The 20,745-nt window shown below is 44.2% G+C and overlaps 1 protein-coding gene across 1 annotated transcript in view; it reads left to right on the top strand.

Moving 5' to 3' along the window:
• The window catches only part of LOC106609189 (solute carrier organic anion transporter family member 1C1), a 79,181-nt gene that overhangs the window by 7,383 nt on the left and 51,053 nt on the right, over nt 1–20,745 (top strand). Inside the window, exon 2 of the mRNA XM_082977662.1 lies at nt 1,452–1,615. Coding sequence (XP_082833788.1) covers nt 1,466–1,615 — 150 coding nt within the window. The 5' untranslated portion in view covers nt 1,452–1,465. The remainder of the gene's footprint in view (nt 1–1,451; nt 1,616–20,745) is intronic.

Here is a 20,745-nt window from a genome sequence, read left to right as displayed (position 1 = left end):
TGCCTATGTTGTCTTGGAATATATTGGTGCTGATCGGTCAAGCTGTTCGCGAGTAGAAGAAGTAGTTAATATCACTAAATGGTACAAAACCTATCAAAAGCATATTAGATGATCTTGTTGGATTTTGAGTTCTGGTATTTGGGAAACGTGGTAAGAAGTACAGAAGTACACTACATGACCATTCTCCTGGCATCCGCCAAACCCAGATTAGTCCGTTGGACTGCCAGATGGTTAAGTATTATTCATCACTCCAGAGAACCCGTTTCCACTGCTCCAGAGTCCAATGGCGGCGAGCTTTACACCACTCCAGCCAACGCTTGGCATTGCACATGATGATCTTGTGTGCGGCTGCTCGGCCATGGAAACCCATTCATGAAGCTCCCGATGAACAGTTATTGTGCTGACGTTGCTTCCAGTTTGGAACTCGGTAGTGAGTGTAGCAACTGAGGACAGATGATTTTTACTCTTTGTGAGCTTGTGTGGCCTACCACTTCGCGGTTGATCTCCTCCTAGACGTTTCCACTTCACAATAACAGCACTTACAGTTGCCGGGGTAGCTCTAGCAGGGCAGAAATTTGACGAACTGACTTGTTGGAGAGGTGGCATCCCATGACGGTGCAACGTTGAAAGTCACTGAATAAGGCCATTCTACTGCCAAATGTTTGTCTATGGAGATTGCATGGCTGTGTGCTCGATGTTATATACCTGTCAGCAACGGGTGTGACTGAAATAGCTGAATCCACTAATTTTAAGGGGTGCCCACATACTTTTGTATGTGTGTGTGTATATATATTGTAGCTCATCCAAGAATGATGTGTCCAATTTGTCCTGCAGGGCCAAAGCTTGAACCCCAGCATGGCTGCTTGCAGCTACAGTATTTCTATCTGGATTGGATCATTTGAGTGTGATGAGGGGAAGCTATTTACTATTCATAAGGTTGTAGGCTGCCTGAGAGACAGGGAAGGGGGAGAAGGAGGGGAGAGTGCGAGAGAGAGAAAGAGGGGGAAATGGATGAGAGAAAGAGTGTCTGCGCGTGTGAGTGAGTGTGAGAGAGAGATCGAGAGAGAGAAATGGGTGGGTGCTCTGGACAGGTTGCGTCTTGATCACATAGTTCTCATTAATGATTCATCAATACATTCCTGGAAGTAGGAGCAAGATTCTAGGACTTAGGCAGTCTCCCCTTTTGATTTATTTGTTGTTGTTGTTTCCCAAAGTGTGTCAAATCTCAATATATAGTCTTAATCTATGATATGCTACTAAAACCATTTGTTTTTCTAATAAAATACTGTTTTATTTTTTTATTGCCCGTGGACTGCATTCCTAAAAACTCTTAAAACTAATTTAATCCACTGGCCATCCTAGCCTCCGGACTGGAGCAATGCTGCTGCAAACACACTTATTTTCTGGATAGGAAGAGATCTGGGTCACATGCTTGAATTATCTATTTGCAGGGTTACATGCATCAATGCCAAGAAATTTCATTAGGGGAACTTTGCCCAAGGAAAACGAGAGCCATCTGTGTAGGATGGAGCCGGTGGCCAAGGAGAGAGGGACAACAGAGAACGGAGGCAGCTCCTCTACGAGGGAGCAACGCTCCTCCTGCTCCAGCCTCAAGGTACGATCAGAATCTCTAGGCCTCCCTCTGCCGCGCTCTGATTCTCTTTGCCTCTGACTCTCAGGCTTTCTCTGACTTGCTTAAGGGCTCTATTCAATCCATATTACGGAAGTTCAGTGTTACAGCACGATTTAAATTTAAAGGCAATGTTCCTGCCCTAGCCGAGACTGCATTCATGTCGGCGCAATTGGAAATTACCTTTACATTTTTAATCACGCAATTGGTACCACTTCAGCAATACAGATTGAATAAATGTAATTTTTTAAAAATAAAAAATAAATACATTTTTAGTCATTTAGCAGACGCTCTTATCCAGAGCGACTTACAGTAGTGAATGCATACATTTAATTTAATGCATTTTTTTGTACTGGCCCCCCGTGGGAATCGAACCCACAACCCTGGCGTTGCAAACACCATGCTCTACCAACTGAGCCACAGGGAAGAATATAGTCCTATCTCTCCTCTCCTCTCTGCCTCCTTCCTCCTCTCCACATCTCCTCTCTGCATGCCTCCTCTCCTGTTAAGGTTAGCATTTAGTGGGGGGGTAAAGCTGATCCTATAGGGCAACTTCTACCTGGAACTTTCTCTAGGTATACTATACAGTGAGGGAAAGAAGTATTTGATCCCCTGCTGATTTTGTACGTTTGCCCACTGACAAAGAAATGATCAGTCTATAATTTTAATGGTAGGTTTATTTCAACAGTGAGAGACAGAATAACAACAAAAAAATCCAGAAAAACGCATGTCAAAAATGTTAGAAATTGATTTGCATTTTAATGAGGGAAATAAGTATTTGACCCCCTCTCAATCAGAAAGATTTCTGGTTCCCAGGTGTCTTTTATACAGGTAACGAGCTGAGATTTGGAGCACACTCTTAAAGGGAGTGCTCCTAATCTCAACTTGTTACCTGTATAAAAGACACCTGTCCACAGAAGCAATCAATCAATCAATCAGATTCCAAACTCACCACCATGGCCAAGACCAAAGAGCTCTAAGGATGTCAGGGACAAGATTGTAGACCTACACAAGGCTGGAGTGGGCTACAAGACCATCGCCAAGCAGCTTGGTGAGAAGGTGACAACAGTTGGTGCGATTATTCGTAAATGGAAGAAACACAAAAGAACTGTCAATATCCCTCGGCCTGGGGCTCCATGCAAGATCTCACCTCGTGGAGTTGCAATGATCATCAGAATGGTGAGGAATCAGCCCAGAACTACACGGGAGGATCTTGTCAATGATCTCAAGGCAGCTGGGACCATAGTCACCAAGAAAACAATTGGTAATACACTACGCGGTGAAGGACTGAAATCCTGCAGCGCCCGCAAGGTCCCCCTGCTCAAGAAAGCACATATACATGCCCGTCTGAAGTTTGCCAATGAACATCTGAATGATTCAGAGTACAACTGGGTGAAAGTGTTGTAGTCAGATGAGACCAAAATGGAGCTCTTTGGCATCAACTCAACTCGCCGTGTTTAGAGGAGGAGGAATGCTGCCTATGACCCCAAGAACACCATCTCCACCGTCAAACATGGAGGTGGAAACATTATGCTTTGGGGGTGTTTTTCTGCTAAGGGGACAGGACAACTTCACCGCATCAAAGGGACGATGGGCGGGGTCATGTACCGTCAAATCTTGGGTGAGAACCTCCTTTCCTCAGCCAGGGCATTGAAAATGGGTCGTGGATGGGTATTCCAGCATGACGATGACCCAAAACACATGGCCAAGGCAACAAAGGAGTGGCTCAAGAAGAAGCACATTAAGGTCCTGGAGTGGCCTAGCCAGTCTCCAGACCTTAATCCCATAGAAAATCTGTGGAGGGAGCTGAAGGTTTGAGTTGCCAAACGTCAGCCTCGAAACCTTAATGACTTGGAGAAGATCTGCAAAGAGGAGTGGGACAAAATCCCTCCTGAGATGTGTGCAAACCTGGTGGCCAACTACAAGAAATGTCTGACCTCTGTGATTGCCAACAAGGGTTTTGCCACCAAGTACTAAGTCATGTTTTGCAGAGGGGTCAAATACTTATTTCCCTCATTAAAATGCAAATAATTTTATAACATTTTTGACATGTGTTTTTCTGGATTTGTTTGTTGTTATTCTGTCTCTCACTGTTCAAATAAACCTTCCATTAAAATTATACACTGATCATTTCTTTGTCAGTGGGCAAACGTACAAAATCAGCAGGGGATCAAATACTTTTTCCCCTCACTGTATCTCTATTGTGCCAGGAAGAGCAGCCATACTGAACGCTGTCACCTGACAAGGGATGTTCCAGCTTGTTTGACCAAGTGAGGTAGTGAGACCATGTGTGGATGTTACATGTTTCTCCTACCCTGTTAGCTAACCATGTTGTTTAATGTCATTGGGCCTCGATAGCCTTTCTTTCCGATTTGGGATGGAAACTTTTCCATGACATGTAGAACCAGGTGAAAAAGAGAGGGGTTGCATGAGTTTAAGGACCAGACATTGAAATGGGTTTAATATTTTTTTGTGGGGGGGCTTTGTAAAGTTTGGTTTGTAGACAACAGGCCATGGTAGTTAGCCTGCTGTAGTGATGCAATCCCCAAAACAAGAACTCCAAATTAGTCAGACCCTGGACAGGAAGTGAGTTGTTCTGGACTGTAGGTGCTGAATGGTTGGCAATATAGTTGAGGGAGTACAGCGTATGGACGAGATGCCCACGGAGTGACCCAACCTTAGACCCCAGAAGAGCAACCAGAAGAGACTGTGGCAAGGGATTATTTTTTTTGGGGGGGGGGGGGCTGGTTGGGTAGGAGTCGGTGCTTGAGGTAGATGGTGTCCGTGAAAGGAGGCAGGGACTAGAAAACAGTGCTTGAGTTAATGCATGTTCTGAGAGATGAGCATGTTGTGTGCTCTCCTGATGTTGATGTCAGAGCAGATGTAGGAATGAGAGGCTTGAGAGGACCAGCGTGCGAGGAGTTGTATGGACTGGGATGCTGTGTCGAAGTTTCCATTGATGCAGCTCCGACATGGAAGGAGAAGTCCTGAGAATTGATCAGCAGGATAGCCATACAGTGATAGTATTTGTCTCAGATGGGAACCAGATTTGGTGATGAACAGTAGATCGGAGGGAGAGGCATGTTGAGATTGTCTGAGCTGTTGGAAGTAGGTGAGTGGTTGGTAAGGGCTGAGGGTAGATGTTAGCCGGATCAGGTACACTGTTGTGGTTCTGTCAAAATGATTGGTTTATTGTGTTTGATGGTGAAGGTATATTTGTCGAGGACGGGGATATCTGACATGCTGAGAAGGGATGTAGGTAGAAAATGTAGGATGTAAACTCCTAACGTCGCAGGAAGTGAAAAATGGAAAAAGAATCCCAGCGTAGAGAGACTGCGATAGAGACGTAACTTAATCTCAGCATCTGGATGCAGTCAGACAGGATGTCAATGGTGATGAGGGCGGGCGGTGGCCGGCACCTGAATACTTGAACAGAAGCAATTGGTTCACATCTAGTAGAGGGTCACAGCTGGTAAAACCAGGGGCCGAATCGCTGCAAGATCAGTTGGCACGCAACTGGCTGAGATGTGGGAGTTCATGGCGGGAAAGTGAGGAACTGCGGGGGTGGCAGTCATGGGACCAGCAGTGAAGAGAAGTTGTCATGGGCAGAGGGGCTGAGCCACCACTGGAGTGCTGAAGGCAAACTTAGTAACCAGGTCGTTGGAGCATGGGGGATGACTGCTTTCCCCTCACCACAGAGGAGGAAGCCAAGGCCGAGCATTGTCCAGAGGAAGGAATGGGGGTTGGAGTGGAGCAGAGGCAGTGCGCAGGATGTGTCAGGGGCTGCTGGTGTCGGGGCAGACGGGATACCGGCAGGGTGGGATGAACAACTGCGGAGATCGCAGCGATGGACACCTGTGGGTGAAGAGGCGCCCATAGAGCTGTCAAGAGTCCCTGAGTATGTGCTGACATATCACTGCAGGAGCCTGGAGGCAGTGGCAATCAAAAACAGGCAATGGCATTCGTAGATTGTAGCACGCCAAAACGACTGGCCAGATCCATAACAATGGAGTAGTTATCCAAATCCTAGCTGCGAGAAGGGTGAGCTGAGCAGATGACGTCTCTGTAATACAAGAAGGCCAGGGAAGATGCCGGGGGGACCTGAAGTGGGGAGGGGTCGGCAGAGAGTGGGTGAGCCTGAGAGGTTGTCACTGGCAGAGAGAGGGGGTGAGCCACTGCTGTAGTGGACAAGGGGCCAGCTGGACCTGAGAGGGGGAGAGCTAATAGTGGCTGTAGCCGGGAGGCCAGAGCGGTTGGCAGTGAAGACTGGAACCGTGAGACAGTTAGTTCACTTAACTGGGACAGCGTCGCAGCTGGGATGTCCAGGCGCCGAACCGCTGTGGTGGCGGTGAGCACATAACTGGCTGAGTAGGTAGGGATGTAAGCTTGTTGGGGGAGGAGACACTGGTGGTGGCAGAGAGCAGGTTGTGTCGGATGCCAAGTCATAATCAGAGGCTGGGAGAGAAGCCAGGTCTGGAGCTGGTTTAGGGGCTTAGGTCGAAGTCTTTGAGGCCTGATCTGAGGCTTGGAAGCCGAGTTGGTGATCTTGGGGATGTCATCATGGTTGTGTCCCGGTAGGAAGGGCAGCCATAGGCAAGCGACCAGAGAGAGGGAGAAGTAGTGTAGTGGGGGCACGAGGGAGAAAGCAGCATAAGTCAGAACAATCATGGCTGGACGGATACCATGCAATGACATTTCTAGAGTGAGAAGGCCGGTCTGCAGGATGATAAGATGTGGCCAATATGGTGAATTTGCAACAAACTGTTGCAATATGATACTGTGTGGCCTGCCGTCACATGGACTTTGGCACAATAAAGAGTGGCAAGCAGCTTTTATCAATTACTCTGAAGGTGAATGGAAATTAAGAATGTATTGAATTGAAAATGAATTACTGTACCGGCGATGGTTGAATAGCCGGGACTCGGAATCGGTGGTTGACGGCACGGCCTCACGGATCCACCAAGGGGTGGGGCATGTGGCTGGGAGATGCACTGGTATGTTCGGAAAAGCAGGGCCGTGGATATTTGGAAAATGTGCTCGGGAGAGCACACTGGGAATGGGCTGCGGAGCTGGCCAGCTTGGCGGAGAGAAAATGTTGTAAAAGCAGGCAGCTTTCTGGTCCGTGATCAAATCAAATGTTATTGGTGACATGTGCCGAATACAACAGGTGTAGACCTTACCGTGAACTGCTTACTAACAAGCTCTTAATAAACTCTTACATGAAACCCAAACCGGCTGCGCACGTGCGCCACCGTGCATACATTTATTTTGTCCATCACACCAAACGCAATCACGACACGCAGGTTAAAATATCAAAACAAACTTTGACAGGTCGAAAAGCATTAAACATTTATGGCAATTTAGCTAGCTAGCTTGCACTTGCTAGCTCATTTGTCCTATTTAGCTAGCTTGCTGTTGCTAGCTAATTTGTCCTGGGATATAAACATTGAGTTGTTATTTTACCTAAAATGCAACAAGGTCCTCTACTCCGACAATTAATCCACACATAAAACGGTCAACCGAATCGTTTCTAGTCATCTCTCCTCCTAGGATTTTTTTTCTTTGAACTTATATGGTGATTGGCATCTAAACTTTCATAGTATTACCACAACGACCAACACAGTTCATCTTTCAATCACCCACATGGATATAACCAATGAGGAGATGGCACGTGGGTATCTGCTTCTATAAACCATAAGGAGATGGGTGAGGCAGGACATGCACCGCGATCTGCGTCACAAATAGAACTGACTTCTACTTTAGCCCTTGGCAACGCAGATGCTCGTTGACGAGCGCGAGCAGTGTGGGTGCAATAATTGAATAATATAGATTTCTAAATTTATTTTAGAAAGGGTATTAGGGATAGCCTTTAATTCAATTTTCACCTAAAATGACATACCCAAATCTAACTGCCTGTAGCTCAGGCCCTGAAGCACATATATGCATATTCGTGGTACCATTTGAAAGGAAACACTTTGAAACTTGTGGAAATGTGAATTGAATGTAGGAGAATAACACAATTGATCTGGTAGAAGAAAATACAACCATTATTTTTTCTCTAACACCATCTTTGAAATGTAACAGAAAGGTCCCAAAATTTCAGACTGATAACTTGAAGTATGAGCAAGCTACATGACATTTAGTGTGAAGTCACCCAGGTACATTTGGGCAAATCGTGAAGGACGCATTCACATTGAAATTACATTTTTCTGCATGAATATCGTCAAATCTGTATACTTTGATTTAGCTTTTCCAGTATTAGTAGCCATATTGTAAGTTCAACATTTGCAAAACAGTTTTCATAACTTCATAACTCTCAATATTCTTGCCATTTTTGTCCAAAAGGAAAAGTTTTGCTGTTGCACAAGATTAGCAGCAAAATTGTGCGACAGATATGGGATTTCCCCGATTGGTGCTTATTTGACAAAGTTACAGTCAATCAAGTGAAGACTGCCCGCATCATCGGCTCGCCATGAAGGCATCACTCTCTGACCAAATTTGGTGTCCTATAGGATATACTACACTCCTAATGACATAGTGAAGTCTGGTTATGTTCCAGGATCTCTGACGAATAAATACGAATGTAATTTGACTGGTTGAAACAACGTTTAGGGTTAGATTTTCACAGATTCCTTTCTTTGCAAATTGAATGAGTGGAAATACAAAATTGATCGTGCATGCTATATGGACCTTTTTAGGATATAACATTTTTATCTAACAAAATGACACTTCTGTAACAATAGTTGTCATGGAGAGAAGACCAAGGCGCAGCAGGTATGTGAATACTCATATTTAATTTCCAAAAAGGAGTAAAGCATCCACTTAACAAAACAATAAAGGTGACAACAGCAACAGTTCTGCAGGCTATTAAACGCAGTGCAAAAACAATCTCCCACAAAAGACAAACACAAACTCATATGGGACTCTCAATCAAAGGCAAATAGACAACACCTGCCTTCAATTGAGAGTCCCAACCCCAATGAACCCAAACATAGAAACAGACACACTAGACTAAACATAGAATACATCAAACAGTGCCCAAAAACCCCAGAATACATCAAACAGTGCCCAAAAACCCCGGAATACCTAAATCAACTGCCCTACAACAAACACACCACCCCTAACCACATAAAACAAATACCCTCTGCCACGTCCTGACCAAACTACAATACCAATTAACCCTTATACTGGCCAGGACATGACAGTACCCCCCCCCTAAAGGTGCTAACCCCGGAAGCACCTTAAGAAAAACAACAACCCCAAACAACAACCCCAAACAACAACAAAAAAAAATCCCCCTTCTAAAGGGAGGGAAGGGAGGGTGGCTGCCGTCAACGACGGCACTGTGCTACACCCCCCCTCCCCAACCCACCTATATCTGGAGGTGGCTCCGGTTCTGGCCGTTCCAGGCAGTCGGGCCACTCTGGCAGACCCGGAGGACAGGCGGGCCGCTCTGGCAGACCCGGAGGACAGGCGGGCAGCTCTGGCAGACCCGGAGGACAGGCGGGCAGCTCTGGTGACTTACGACTGGCGGGCAGCTCTGGTGACTTACGACTGGCGGGCAGCTCTGGTGACTTACGACTGGCGGGCAGCTCTGGTGACTTACGACTGGCGGGCAGCTCTGGTGACGCACTAGACTCCTGATGCGTGGGGCTGGTACTGGACGTGCCAGCCTGGAGACATGCACCTCCATGCTAGTGCGTCTAGCGGGAAACACCAGACCGAAAGGGCGCACTGGCGGTCTTGAGTGCAGGGTTGGCATCACCCCTTCCGGCTCGATGCTCACCTTGCCCTGGCACCTGCGGGGCGCTGGTACTGGGCGGACTGGGCTGTGCGTCCGTATAGGCGAGATGGTGCGTACCTCAGCGTAACATGGCGCCCTCCACCTCATACGCGCCTCCCTGTAGTCACGGGTAGCTGGCTTACGGCTCTTCCCTGGCCTGGCCAAACTACCCGTGTGCCCCCCCCAAAAAAAATATTGTGGCTGCCTCTCGGGTTCCCTTAGCTCCCTTAACTTGTCCTCCCAGAATTGTCTTTCGTCCTGCCAGGTCCATTCCTCCATTTTTTCCTCCCGTGGCTTCCTCCTCTTCTGCTGCTTGGTCCTTTGGTGGGTGGTTCTGTAACAATAGTTGTCATGGAGAGAAGACCAAGGCGCAGCAGGTATGTGAATACTCATATTTAATTTCCAAAAAGGAGTAAAGCATCCACTTAACAAAACAATAAAGGTGACAACCGCAACAGTTCTGCAGGCTATTAAACGCAGTGCAAAAACAATCTCCCACAAAAGACAAACACACCCTCATATATGGGACTCTCAATCAAAGGCAAATAGACAACACCTGCCTTCAATTGAGAGTCCCAACCCCAATGAACCCAAACATAGAAACAGACACACTAGACTAAACATAGAATACATGAAAATCAAACAGTGCCCAAAAACCCCGGAATACCTAAATCAACTGCCCTACAACAAACACACCACCCCTAACCACATAAAACAAATACCCTCTGCCACGTCCTGACCAAACTACAATACCAATTAGCCCTTATACTGGCCAGGACGTGACAACTTCATGTTATCTCTGGGACCCTTTGGATGATAAAACAGAGCAAGATTTCAGAATGTAAGAACACATTTCACCTTCAGAGATGAATTTATCAAACCTATCGCGGGGAAAAAAGTGTTTTGTTAGGAGCTCTCCTCAAACAATAGCATGGCATTTTTTCGCAGTAATAGCTACTGTAAATTGGACAGTGCAGTTATATTAACAAGAATTTAAGCTTTCAGCCAATATAAGACACTTATATGTACCAACATTTGTTGTTTCTCTAAAATCTGCAATCGTGACACACGGCGCTGCATGATTTACAACTGTCCCGTTGACGGGACTGATTTACATGATTTACAACTGTCCCTACCAACAATGCAGTTAAGAAAATAGAGCTAAGAAAAATTTTACTAAATAAACTAAAAAATCAAAAATAAAAAAAAGTAAAACAATAAAATAGCAATAATGAGGCTATATACAGGGGGTACCGGTACCGAGTCAATGTGCGGGGCTACAGGTTTGTCGAGGTAGTTTGTACATGTAGTTAGGGGTAAAGTGACTATGCATAGATAAAACAGCAAGTAGCAGCAGTGTAAAAACAAAAACAAACAGGGGGGTCAATGAAAATAGTCCAGGTGGCCATTTGATTAATTGTTTAGCAGTCTTATGGCTTGGGGGTAGAAGCTGTTAAGGAGCCTTTTGGACCTAGATTTGGCACTTTTTAAAATTTAACCTTTAATTAACTAGCCAAGTCAGTTAACCTCTCTGGGCTAGGCGGGACAAAATCGTCCCACCTACGCAACAGCCAGTGTAATCCCGTGGCGCGATTTTCAAATACCTTAGAAATGCTATTACTTCAATTTCTCAAACATATGACTATTTTACACCATTTTAAAGACAAGACTCTCGTTAATCTAACCACACTGTCCGATTTCAAAAAGGCTTTACCACGAAAGCAAAACATTAGATTATGTCAGCAGAGTACCCAGCCAGAAATAATCAGACACCCATTTTTCAAGCTAGCATATAATGTCACAAAAACCCAGAAGACAGCTAAATGCAGCACTAACCTTTGATGATCTTCATCAGATGACACACCTAGGACATTATGTTATACAATACATGCATGTTTTGTTCAATCAAGTTCATATTTATATCAAAAACCAGCTTTTTACATTAGCATGTGACGTTCAGAACTAGCATACCCCCGCAAACCTCCGGTGAATTTACTAAATTACTCACGATAAACGTCCACAAAAAACACAACAATTATTTTAAGAATTATAGATACAGAACTCCTTTGTGCAATCGAGGTGTCCGATTTTAAAATAGCTTTTCGGTGAAAGCACATTTTGCAATATTCTGAGTACATAGCCCAGCCATCACGGCTAGCTATTTAGACACCCAGCAAGTTTAGCCCTGACCAAACTCCGATTTACTATTACAAAAGTTTGATTACCTTTGATGTTCTTCGTCAGAATGCACTCCCAGGACTGCTACTTCAATAACAAATGTTGGTTTGGTCCAAAAATAATCCATCGTTATATCCAAATAGCGGCGTTTTGTTCGTGCGTTCCAGACACTATCCGAAGTGTAAATAAGGGTGACGAGCATGGCGCAATTCGTGACAAAAAAATTCTAAATATTCCATTACCGTACTTCGAAGCATGTCAACCGCTGTTTAAAATCAATTTTTATGCCATTTTTCTCGTAAAAAAGCGATAATATTCCGACCGGGAATCTGCGTTTAGGTAAACAGAGGAAAGAAAACAAAGCATTCGGTCGACGCGGGCACGCGCCTGAGTCTCACAGTACTGTAACCAGCCACTACCCAAACGCGCTACTTTTTTTCAGCCAGAGCCTGCAAAGCCACGATTCAGCTTTTTCCCGGGCTCTGAGAGCCTATGGGAGCCGTAGGAAGTGTCACGTTACAGCTAAGATCCTCACTCTTCAATAAACAGAGACAAGAAGAACGACACCTTGTCAGACAGGCCACTTCCTGCATGAAATCTTCTCAGGTTTTTGCCTGCCATATGAGTTCTGTTATACTCACAGACACCATTCAAACAGTTTTAGAAACTTTAGGGTGTTTTCTATCCAAAGCCAATAATTATATGCATATTCTAGTTACTGGGCAGGAGTAGTAACCAGATTAAATCGGGTACGTTTTTTATCCGGCCGTGTCAATACTGCCCCCTAGCCCTAACAGGTTAAACACTTGTTTGGTTACTACATGATTCCGTATCTGTTATTTCATAGTTTTGATGTCTTCACTATTATTCTACAATGTAGAAAATAGTAAAAATAAAGAAAAACCCTTGAATGAGTAGGTGTGTCCAAACTTTTGACTGGTACTGTAAGTATTCAGACCCTTTACTATGAGACAAAACATTTAGCTCAGGTGCATCCTGTTTCCATTGATCATCCTTGAGATGTTTCTACAACTTGATTGGAGTCCACCTGTGGTAAATTCAATTGATTGAACAGGATTTGGAAAGGCACACACCTGTCTATAGAAGGTCCCACTGTTGACAGTGCATGTCAGAGCAAAAACCAAGCCATGAGGTCGAAGGAATTGTCTGTAGAACTGCGAGACAGGATTGCGTCGAGGCACAGATCTGGGGAAGGGTACCAAAAAATGTCATCAGTATTGAAGGTCCACAAGAACACGGTGGCCTCCATCATTCTTAAATGGTATACATTTGGAACTATCAAGACTCTTCCTAGAGCTGGCTTTCCGACCAAACTGAGCAATCGGGGGAGAAGGGCCTTGGTCAGTGAGGTGACCAAGAACCCGATGGTCACTCTGACAGAGCTCTAGTTCCTCTGTGGAGATGGGAGAACCTTGCAGAAGGACAACCTTCTCTGCAGCACTCCACCAATCAGGCCTTTATGGTAGAGTTGCTAGACGGAAGCCACTCAGTAAAAGGCACATGACAGCCCACTTTGCACTTAAAGACCAGTGACAATCTGAGCTACTGGGTGAAGACTAGGATACCCTTTACTAGTACCTAGCTATGTATGGCATGTATATCTATGTATTACATTTATGTCATTTAGCAGACGCTCCGTCATCCACACTGATATGTCTGCCAGACATGCAGAGATGCGATTCGCCACCTGGTTATCAGAAGGGGGAAAGGAGAAGATTAATTGTGTGTCGTCTGCGTAGCAATGATAGGAGAGACCATGTGAGGATATGACAGAGCCAAGTGACTTGGTGTATAGCGAGAATAGGAGAGGGCCTAGAACTGAGCCCTGGGGAACACCAGTGGTGAGAGCACGTGGTGCGGAGACGGATTCTCGCCACGCCACCTGGTAGGAGCGACCTGTCAGGTAGGACACAATCCAAGAGTGAGCCACGCCGGAGATACCCAACTCGGAGAGGCTGGAGAGGAGGATCTGGTGGTTCACAGTATCAAAGGCAGCAGATAGGTCTAGAAGGATGAGAGCAGAGGAGAGAGAGTTAGCTTTAGCAGTGCGGAGAGCCTCCGTGACACAGAGAAGAGCAGTCTCAGTTGAATGACCAGCCTTGAAACCTGACTGATTTGGATCGAGAAGGTCATTCTGAGAGAGATAGCAGGAGAGCTGGCCAAGGACGGCACGTTCAAGAGTTTTGGAGAGAAAAGAAAGAAGGGATACTGGTCTGTAGTTGTTGACATCGGAGGGATCGAGTGTAGGTTTTTTGAGAAGGGGTGCAACTCTCGCTCTATTGAAGACGGAAGGGACGTAGCCAGCGGTCAAGGATGAGTTGATGAGCAAGGTGAGGTAAGGGAGAAGGTCTCCGGAAATGGTCTGGAGAAGAGAGGAGGGGAGGGGATAGGGTCAAGCGGGCAGGTTGTTGGGCGGCCGGCCGTCACAAGACGCAAGATTTCATCTGGAGAGAGAGGGGAGAAAGAGGTCAAAGCATAGGGTAGGGCAATGTGAGCAGGACCAACGGTGTCGTTTGACTTAACAAACGAGGATCGGATGTCGTCGACCATCTTTTCAAAATGGTTGACGAAGTCATCTGCAGAGAGGGAGGAGGGGGGGAGGAGGGGGGGGAGGGGGAGGAGGATTCAGGAGGGAGGAGAAGGTGGCAAAGAGCTTCCTAGGGTTAGAGGCAGATGCTTGGAAGTTAGAGTGGTAGAAAGTTAGAGTGGTAGAAAGTGGCTTTAGCAGCAGAAACAGAGGAGGAAAATGTAGAGAGGAGGGAGTGAAAAGATGCCAGGTCCGCAGGGAGGCAAGTTTTCCTCCATTTCCGCTCGGCTTCCGGAGCCCTGTTCTGTGAGCTCGCAATGAGTCGTCAAGCCACGTTGCAGGAGGGGAGGACCGAGCCGGTCGGGAGGATAGGGGACATAGAGAGTCAAAGGATGCAGAAAGGGATGTGTCCTGTAAGGGTGTGATTGTCCCCCAGCCCTTTTTACAGCCTCAGTAGCATGTTGTTAAATCTCTCCAGCCCCTGCCTATCCTTGTCACTGTGGCGCTCAGGTGACATGTCTATAGTGTCGTCCTCCTCACAAAGGTCTAAGAGCTGACAGTCCACCACAGTGTCCTGGAGAGAGAGAGGTGAGAGAGAGGTGAGAGAGAAGAGAGTATTTACAAAAATATAGACCTTATTTATATATATAGGCAGGGGTGAAAGTTAGCCGGAATGGTCCAATACGAAGTATCGTCAAAATAAATAGTGGGGGTACGCTGTACGGGTAGAACATGAGCCTATCACAATAATTAAACATAGATTAGAAGACAACTGTAGGCTATTACACTATTTGTAATTACTGCATGTCAGTTGCATGAAACATTTGCGAATAGACTTGAAAACTTGTGGAATGCGCTCCAAAATGTGGTGTGGTTTGATGATAAAGAGCAATTTTTGCCAAGGCAGAGATGAGTGGCCGAGCCCGAGACGTGCGCTGACAGCAGTCTATGCATCAATTCAGGTTATACGACTTGTTTAGGCCTAATGAATGCCAATCACCAAATGTCATTCATAACGCTTTTTGGTGTTTTGTAAGTGATGTTTCAAATTGCACTGTATAGATGCCAGAATGATTAGTTGGAATAGCCTAATAGTTGGAATAGTAACTTAAGTCTGGACACTGACTGTAGGCCTCACATGTAGCCTATTATAATATTCACTCCTGTAGAATTTAGTGTTACTCACAGTAAAATTATCGAATTTAAATTTTGTCTCGGGAACAGGAGTGGAGATACTGCATATGATTTCTTTCTTTCAGCATCTTGAGAGAATGTGAATGCGCACTTAGGGACCTGTTGTGTATCCAAAACGTGCAATTTCTTTCAGCGACATAAAAGCTAACAGTATGCATCCAAGACGAACTGAAATAATATCAGAAACATGTTGGATCGTTTTCACAGCTTTTCATTTTCTTAAAACTGGTCCAAGTGATGTAATTTTGTCCCCTGGTCCCTAAATGTCCTTGCTCTGTGAAAGAAGCAGAAATTAAAGGGAAGACTTTACCGATGTCAACTAGATTGTTGATGATGCATTGATCATTCTATCGATTTATGACATCATTCTGGTGAACAAGGCTTTATGTAGTATTCTAGATGAGCATCAAGTATTGACAGAAGAGAAGCAACATGTATCTAACTATAGACAAGTTGACTGACAAATAGCCTACCAAATGTCAGAAATTATAAGCAGAAAAATATCTAAATGAGGCTTAAGAATCATTTTCGCTGAGAACTGTGCGCAAGTAGCCTACATGAACCTTTTGAAGTAATTGTTTGACAATCCGATGAAAACATGACTGGTTGTGTTTATGACACATTAAAAGGTAGCCTAATACATTGTAAAAGTTAAAAGACAAATCTTGACTATTAGGCCCATTGAAATTCAATTAAATGAATAGGGATTCTATTTGTAATTCTTTGATTAGGACCATAACATTTTTTAAAGAAGCGCATGCGCAAATAGGAGGTCCCATACCGGGAATAAGTTACATTTACTTTCACCTCTGCCTAATAGTACATAATAATAATACATCATTGACATTTACCTTCCAGTCACAAAGCTTGGCTGAGAGGCATCAGCATCATGTGGTGGCTTCTCAACTTCCTCCTGGTCCTCCATTTCAATCTCATCCTCTTAGTCCTTGTCTTCCCCAAGTAACGATTACCCTTCAGCACATAAAAAGGAATCATGAATGGAAGGCAATTGTACAAGTTATCAGGGTTAGGCTTCAGGCTGCAATCAACAGCCAGCAGGCATACTATTTTTAGGAATCGTAGCTATCACAGATAAAAAAGAAACATAATATATCTACATATCTAGCTATGGCGCTAGTTAGCGAGCTAATAATTATTGTAGCTACCTAGCTATATGGGAATCATAAATGTTACTGGTAAAATAGCAATCATGCAGCAGCCTGGCTAGCTAGCTATTTTCATATCTAATCACTAACGTTAGCCAGTTCGTTTTAGCTAGGTCTAGCTCATACCTAATGACAAAGCTCTTCAAATTGTCAATATGAGTATTTTATTTTGTACAGTTATCAATAAAAAAACATTTACATCCAAAAGACAATACAAGAGCTAAGTCAAGTAGCCACCTTGTCTAGTTTTGGCTGATTGTCTACTCGACTTGTTATCAAAATTTATATCCAACCATGATCAACTGACCATGACCTAACCATCTGGGTGGTCTTAACCAATCATAGCACTGTATGATACGGCGGTAAAATGCATCCAATTATAATTCAGTATGTTTACACATATGAATATTACATCCCCCTTCTTTTAAAACAAAAGAAAAATGTTTTACATATTCTAAGTGTTTCTTTTGAATACATGCTCTGTAGTTTGAACTCAAGGTAAGTAATAATTTATATTGCATACTACACCAACTGAATTAACATAGACTCTGAAACAATGATCCAACATACTGTTACTTTTCGAACAAGGGATTCTCAGCAACTCAGCTTTCACTGTAGAAATGTCATCTTAACATTTCAAACAAATACAATACCAAAGCATTTCAAAGTGAACTTTCAATAACAAGTTTACAGTCTGGAACTCTTTTAGGGCAGCGATCCGCCTACACCCTTTGACATTTCACAGGTCTAGGACAGCTCTGGGCTTGACCTCTCTTCCTGACCTTGTGCGATATGATGCTGAGCATGCTTCTGTGTCAGTCAACAGTTCTTGTGGTGTTGCAGGTAAGTATTAGAGGTCGACCGATTATGATTTTTCAACGGCAATGCCGATTATTGGAGGACCAGAAAAAGCCGATAACGATTAATCGGCCGATTTAAAAAATGTATTTGTAATAATGACAATTACAACAATACTGAATGAACACTTATTTTAACATAATATAATACATCAATAAAATCTATTTAGCCTCAAATAAATAATGAAACATGTTAAATTTGGTTTAAATAATGCAAAAACAAAGTGTTGGAGAAGAAAGTAAAAGTGCAATATGTGCCATGTAAGAAAGCTAACATTTAAGTGCCTTGCTCAGAACATGAGAACATATGAAAGCTGGTGGTTCCTTTTAACATGAGTCTTCAATATTCCCTGGTAAGAAGTTTTAGGTTGTAGTTATTATAGGAATTATAGGACTATTTCTCTCTATACGATTTGTATTTCATATACCTTTGATTATTGGATGTTCTTATAGGCACTTTAGTATTGCCAGTGTAACAGTATAGCTTCCGCCCCTCTCCTCGCTCCTACCTGGGCTCGAACCAGGAACACATCAACAACAGCCACCCTCGAAGCAGCGTTACCCATCCAGAGCAAGGGGAACAAATACTCCAAGTCTCAGAGCGAGTGACGTTTGAAACGCTATTAGCACTCACCCGCTAACTAGCTAGCCATTTCACAATGGTTACACCAGCCTAATCTTGGGAGTTGATAGGCTTGAAGTCATAAACAGAGCAATGCTTGAAGCATTGCGAAGAGCTGCTGGCAAAATGCACGAAAGTGCTGTTTGAATGAATGCTTACGAGCCTGCTGGTGCCTACCACCGCTCAGTCAGACTGCTCTATCAAGTCATAGACTTCATTATAATATAATAAACACAGAAATACGAGCCTTAGGTCATTAATATGGTCAAATTCGGAAACTATCATCTCGAAAACAAAACATTTTTTCTTTCAGTGAAATACGGAACCGTTACGTATTTTATCTAACGGGTGGCATCCCTAAGTCTAAATATTCCTGTTACATTGCACAACCTTCAATCTTATGTCATAATTACGTAAAATTCTGGCAAAGTAGATCGCAACGAGCCAGGCGGCCCAAATTGTTGCATATACCCTGACTCTGCGTGCAATGAACGCAAGAGAAGTGACACAATTTCACCTGGTTAATATTGCCTGCTAACCTGGATTTATTTTAGCTAAATATGCAGGTTTAAAAATATATACTGATTTTAATAAAGACATTGATGTTTATGGTTAGGTACACGTTGGAGCAATGACAGTCCTTTTTTGCGAATGCGCACCGCATCGATTATATGCGACGCAGGACAACCATGTGTAGTTAACTAGTGATTATGATTGATTGATTGTTTTTTATAAGATAAGTTTAATGCTAGCTAGCAACTTACCTTGGCTTCTTACTGCATTCGCGTAACAGGCAGGCTCCTCGTGGAGTGCAATGTAAAGCAGGTGGTTAGAGCGTTGGACTAGTTAACCGTAAGGTTGCAAGATTGAATCCCCGAGCTGACAAGGTAAAAATCTGTCGTTCTGTCCCTGAACAAGGCAGTTAACTCACCGTTCCTAGGCCGTCATTGAAAATAAGAATGTGTTCTTAACTGACTTGCCTAGTTAAATAAAGGTGTAAAAAAAATAAAAAAAAACGATTACCGATTGTTATGAAAACTTGAAATCGGCCCTAATTAATCGGCCATTCCGATTAATCGGTCGACCTCTAGTAAGTATGGTGTATGTTGTGCTGTGTGTGTGTATTTAGTCCATCACGTTCTCTTTCAGGGGAACAGTTCATCTCATCAGTGTGTTGTTCTTTTGTGTTCAGTAGATAACGACGATTGCGGCGGTACACCACTCCTTCTGCGGTGCGGACGTGATATGAACGTTCAGTGTCAGCTGGCTGGATAACGACTGCTAGCTTCCAGAGGCCATGCTCCTGGATTCTAACTGACTCTCCGTCGATCAGTGATGGCAGTGGTCTAGCTGACCTGTCATAGTATCGCTTTTGTTGTTGTTGTCTCTGCATGTTTTTCATGCATTTCCTTGTAGCTGACGACCTCAGAGTGTTGTCAACTGGAGTGTTGCGGTATTCAAGGAGACTGAGGTAGGAGTCTCTCTTGTCTGCTTTTGCTTTGTCCATGAGTGATTTAGCAATCTGCACAGATTTTTCAGCAAGGCCATTATTTTGAGGGTAACGTGGGCTTGTGGTGACATGTGTAAACTCCCATGCATTTTGTGAAGGATTCAAACTCATTTGATTTGTAACAGGGCCCATTGTCAGATATTAAAGTCTCTACAATGCCATGCCTGGCAAAGGCTGCTTTCAGCTTGTGTATCACAGCTGCAGATGTGGTGTTGTGAAGTTTGTCGATTTCGAAGTATCTGCTGTAGTAGTCCACTGTTACGATGTAGTCCTCGTGGTTCCAGGTGAACAGATCGGTTGCCACGACCTGCCGGGGTCGGTTTGGGATACAGTGAGGTAACATTGGCTCTTTGGTGTTTGAGGGGCGTCGTTCAAGACAGATGGCGCATCTACCAACAATGTCCTCTATTTGTTTGCACATTCCGGGCCAAAACAAAATGTCCCGTGCTCTCTGTTTGCACTTTTCCATGCCCATGTGTCCAGCATGGATCTTTGTCAAAATCTCTTCTCTGAGACTGGTAGGAATAATGATTTTCTCTCCTTTGAAAATTATTCCGTTGATCTGTGATAGTTCATCACGATGGTTCCAGAATTCTGAGACATTCTGAGGTCATTTTCTCCTCTCCTCAGGCCATCCATCCTGTATGACTTTCCTCAGCTGTGTGAGTTGTGAGTCCTTTTCTGTTTCAGCTTGGATCTCCTTCAGTTTTGTGTCACTAACTGGTAAGTTGCTGTACACAGTGTGCACTTGCATGTCCAAGCCTTCACTGAGGCTGCTGTCCTTGTAGGTAAGAAACTTCCCTCATTAAAATGCAAATCAATTTATAACATTTTTGACATGCATTTTTCTGGATTTTTTTGTTGTTATTCTGTCTCTCACTGTTCAAATAGACCTACCATTAAAATTATAGACTCATCATTTCTTTGTCAGTGGGCAAACGTTCAAAATCAGCAGGGGATCAAATACTTTTTTCACTCAATGTAGATGACTCTTCTGTGAGCTTGATAACCCAGTAGCCTGATCTAGCGTCCATGACACTGAAGTAGTGTGCTCCCGCTAGCTTGAGTGTGATGCCATCTAGCGTCGGTAAAGGGTAATGGGGGCGTTTGATAGCCTTGTTCAAGTCTCTTGGGTCGAGACATACTCGGAGCTTGCCTGTGCGTGGTTTCTCTACCACCACTAACGCGTTTACCCAGTCAGTCGGTTCTGTAACCTTGGTGACTATGTCAGATTGCTCCATGCTCTCCAACTCTTTC

This window comes from Salmo salar, chromosome 07, assembly GCF_965601325.2.
Source record: "Salmo salar chromosome 07, fSalSal1, whole genome shotgun sequence".
NCBI lineage: Eukaryota > Metazoa > Chordata > Actinopteri > Salmoniformes > Salmonidae > Salmo > Salmo salar.
This window is presented reverse-complemented; position numbering and strand designations above follow the sequence as displayed.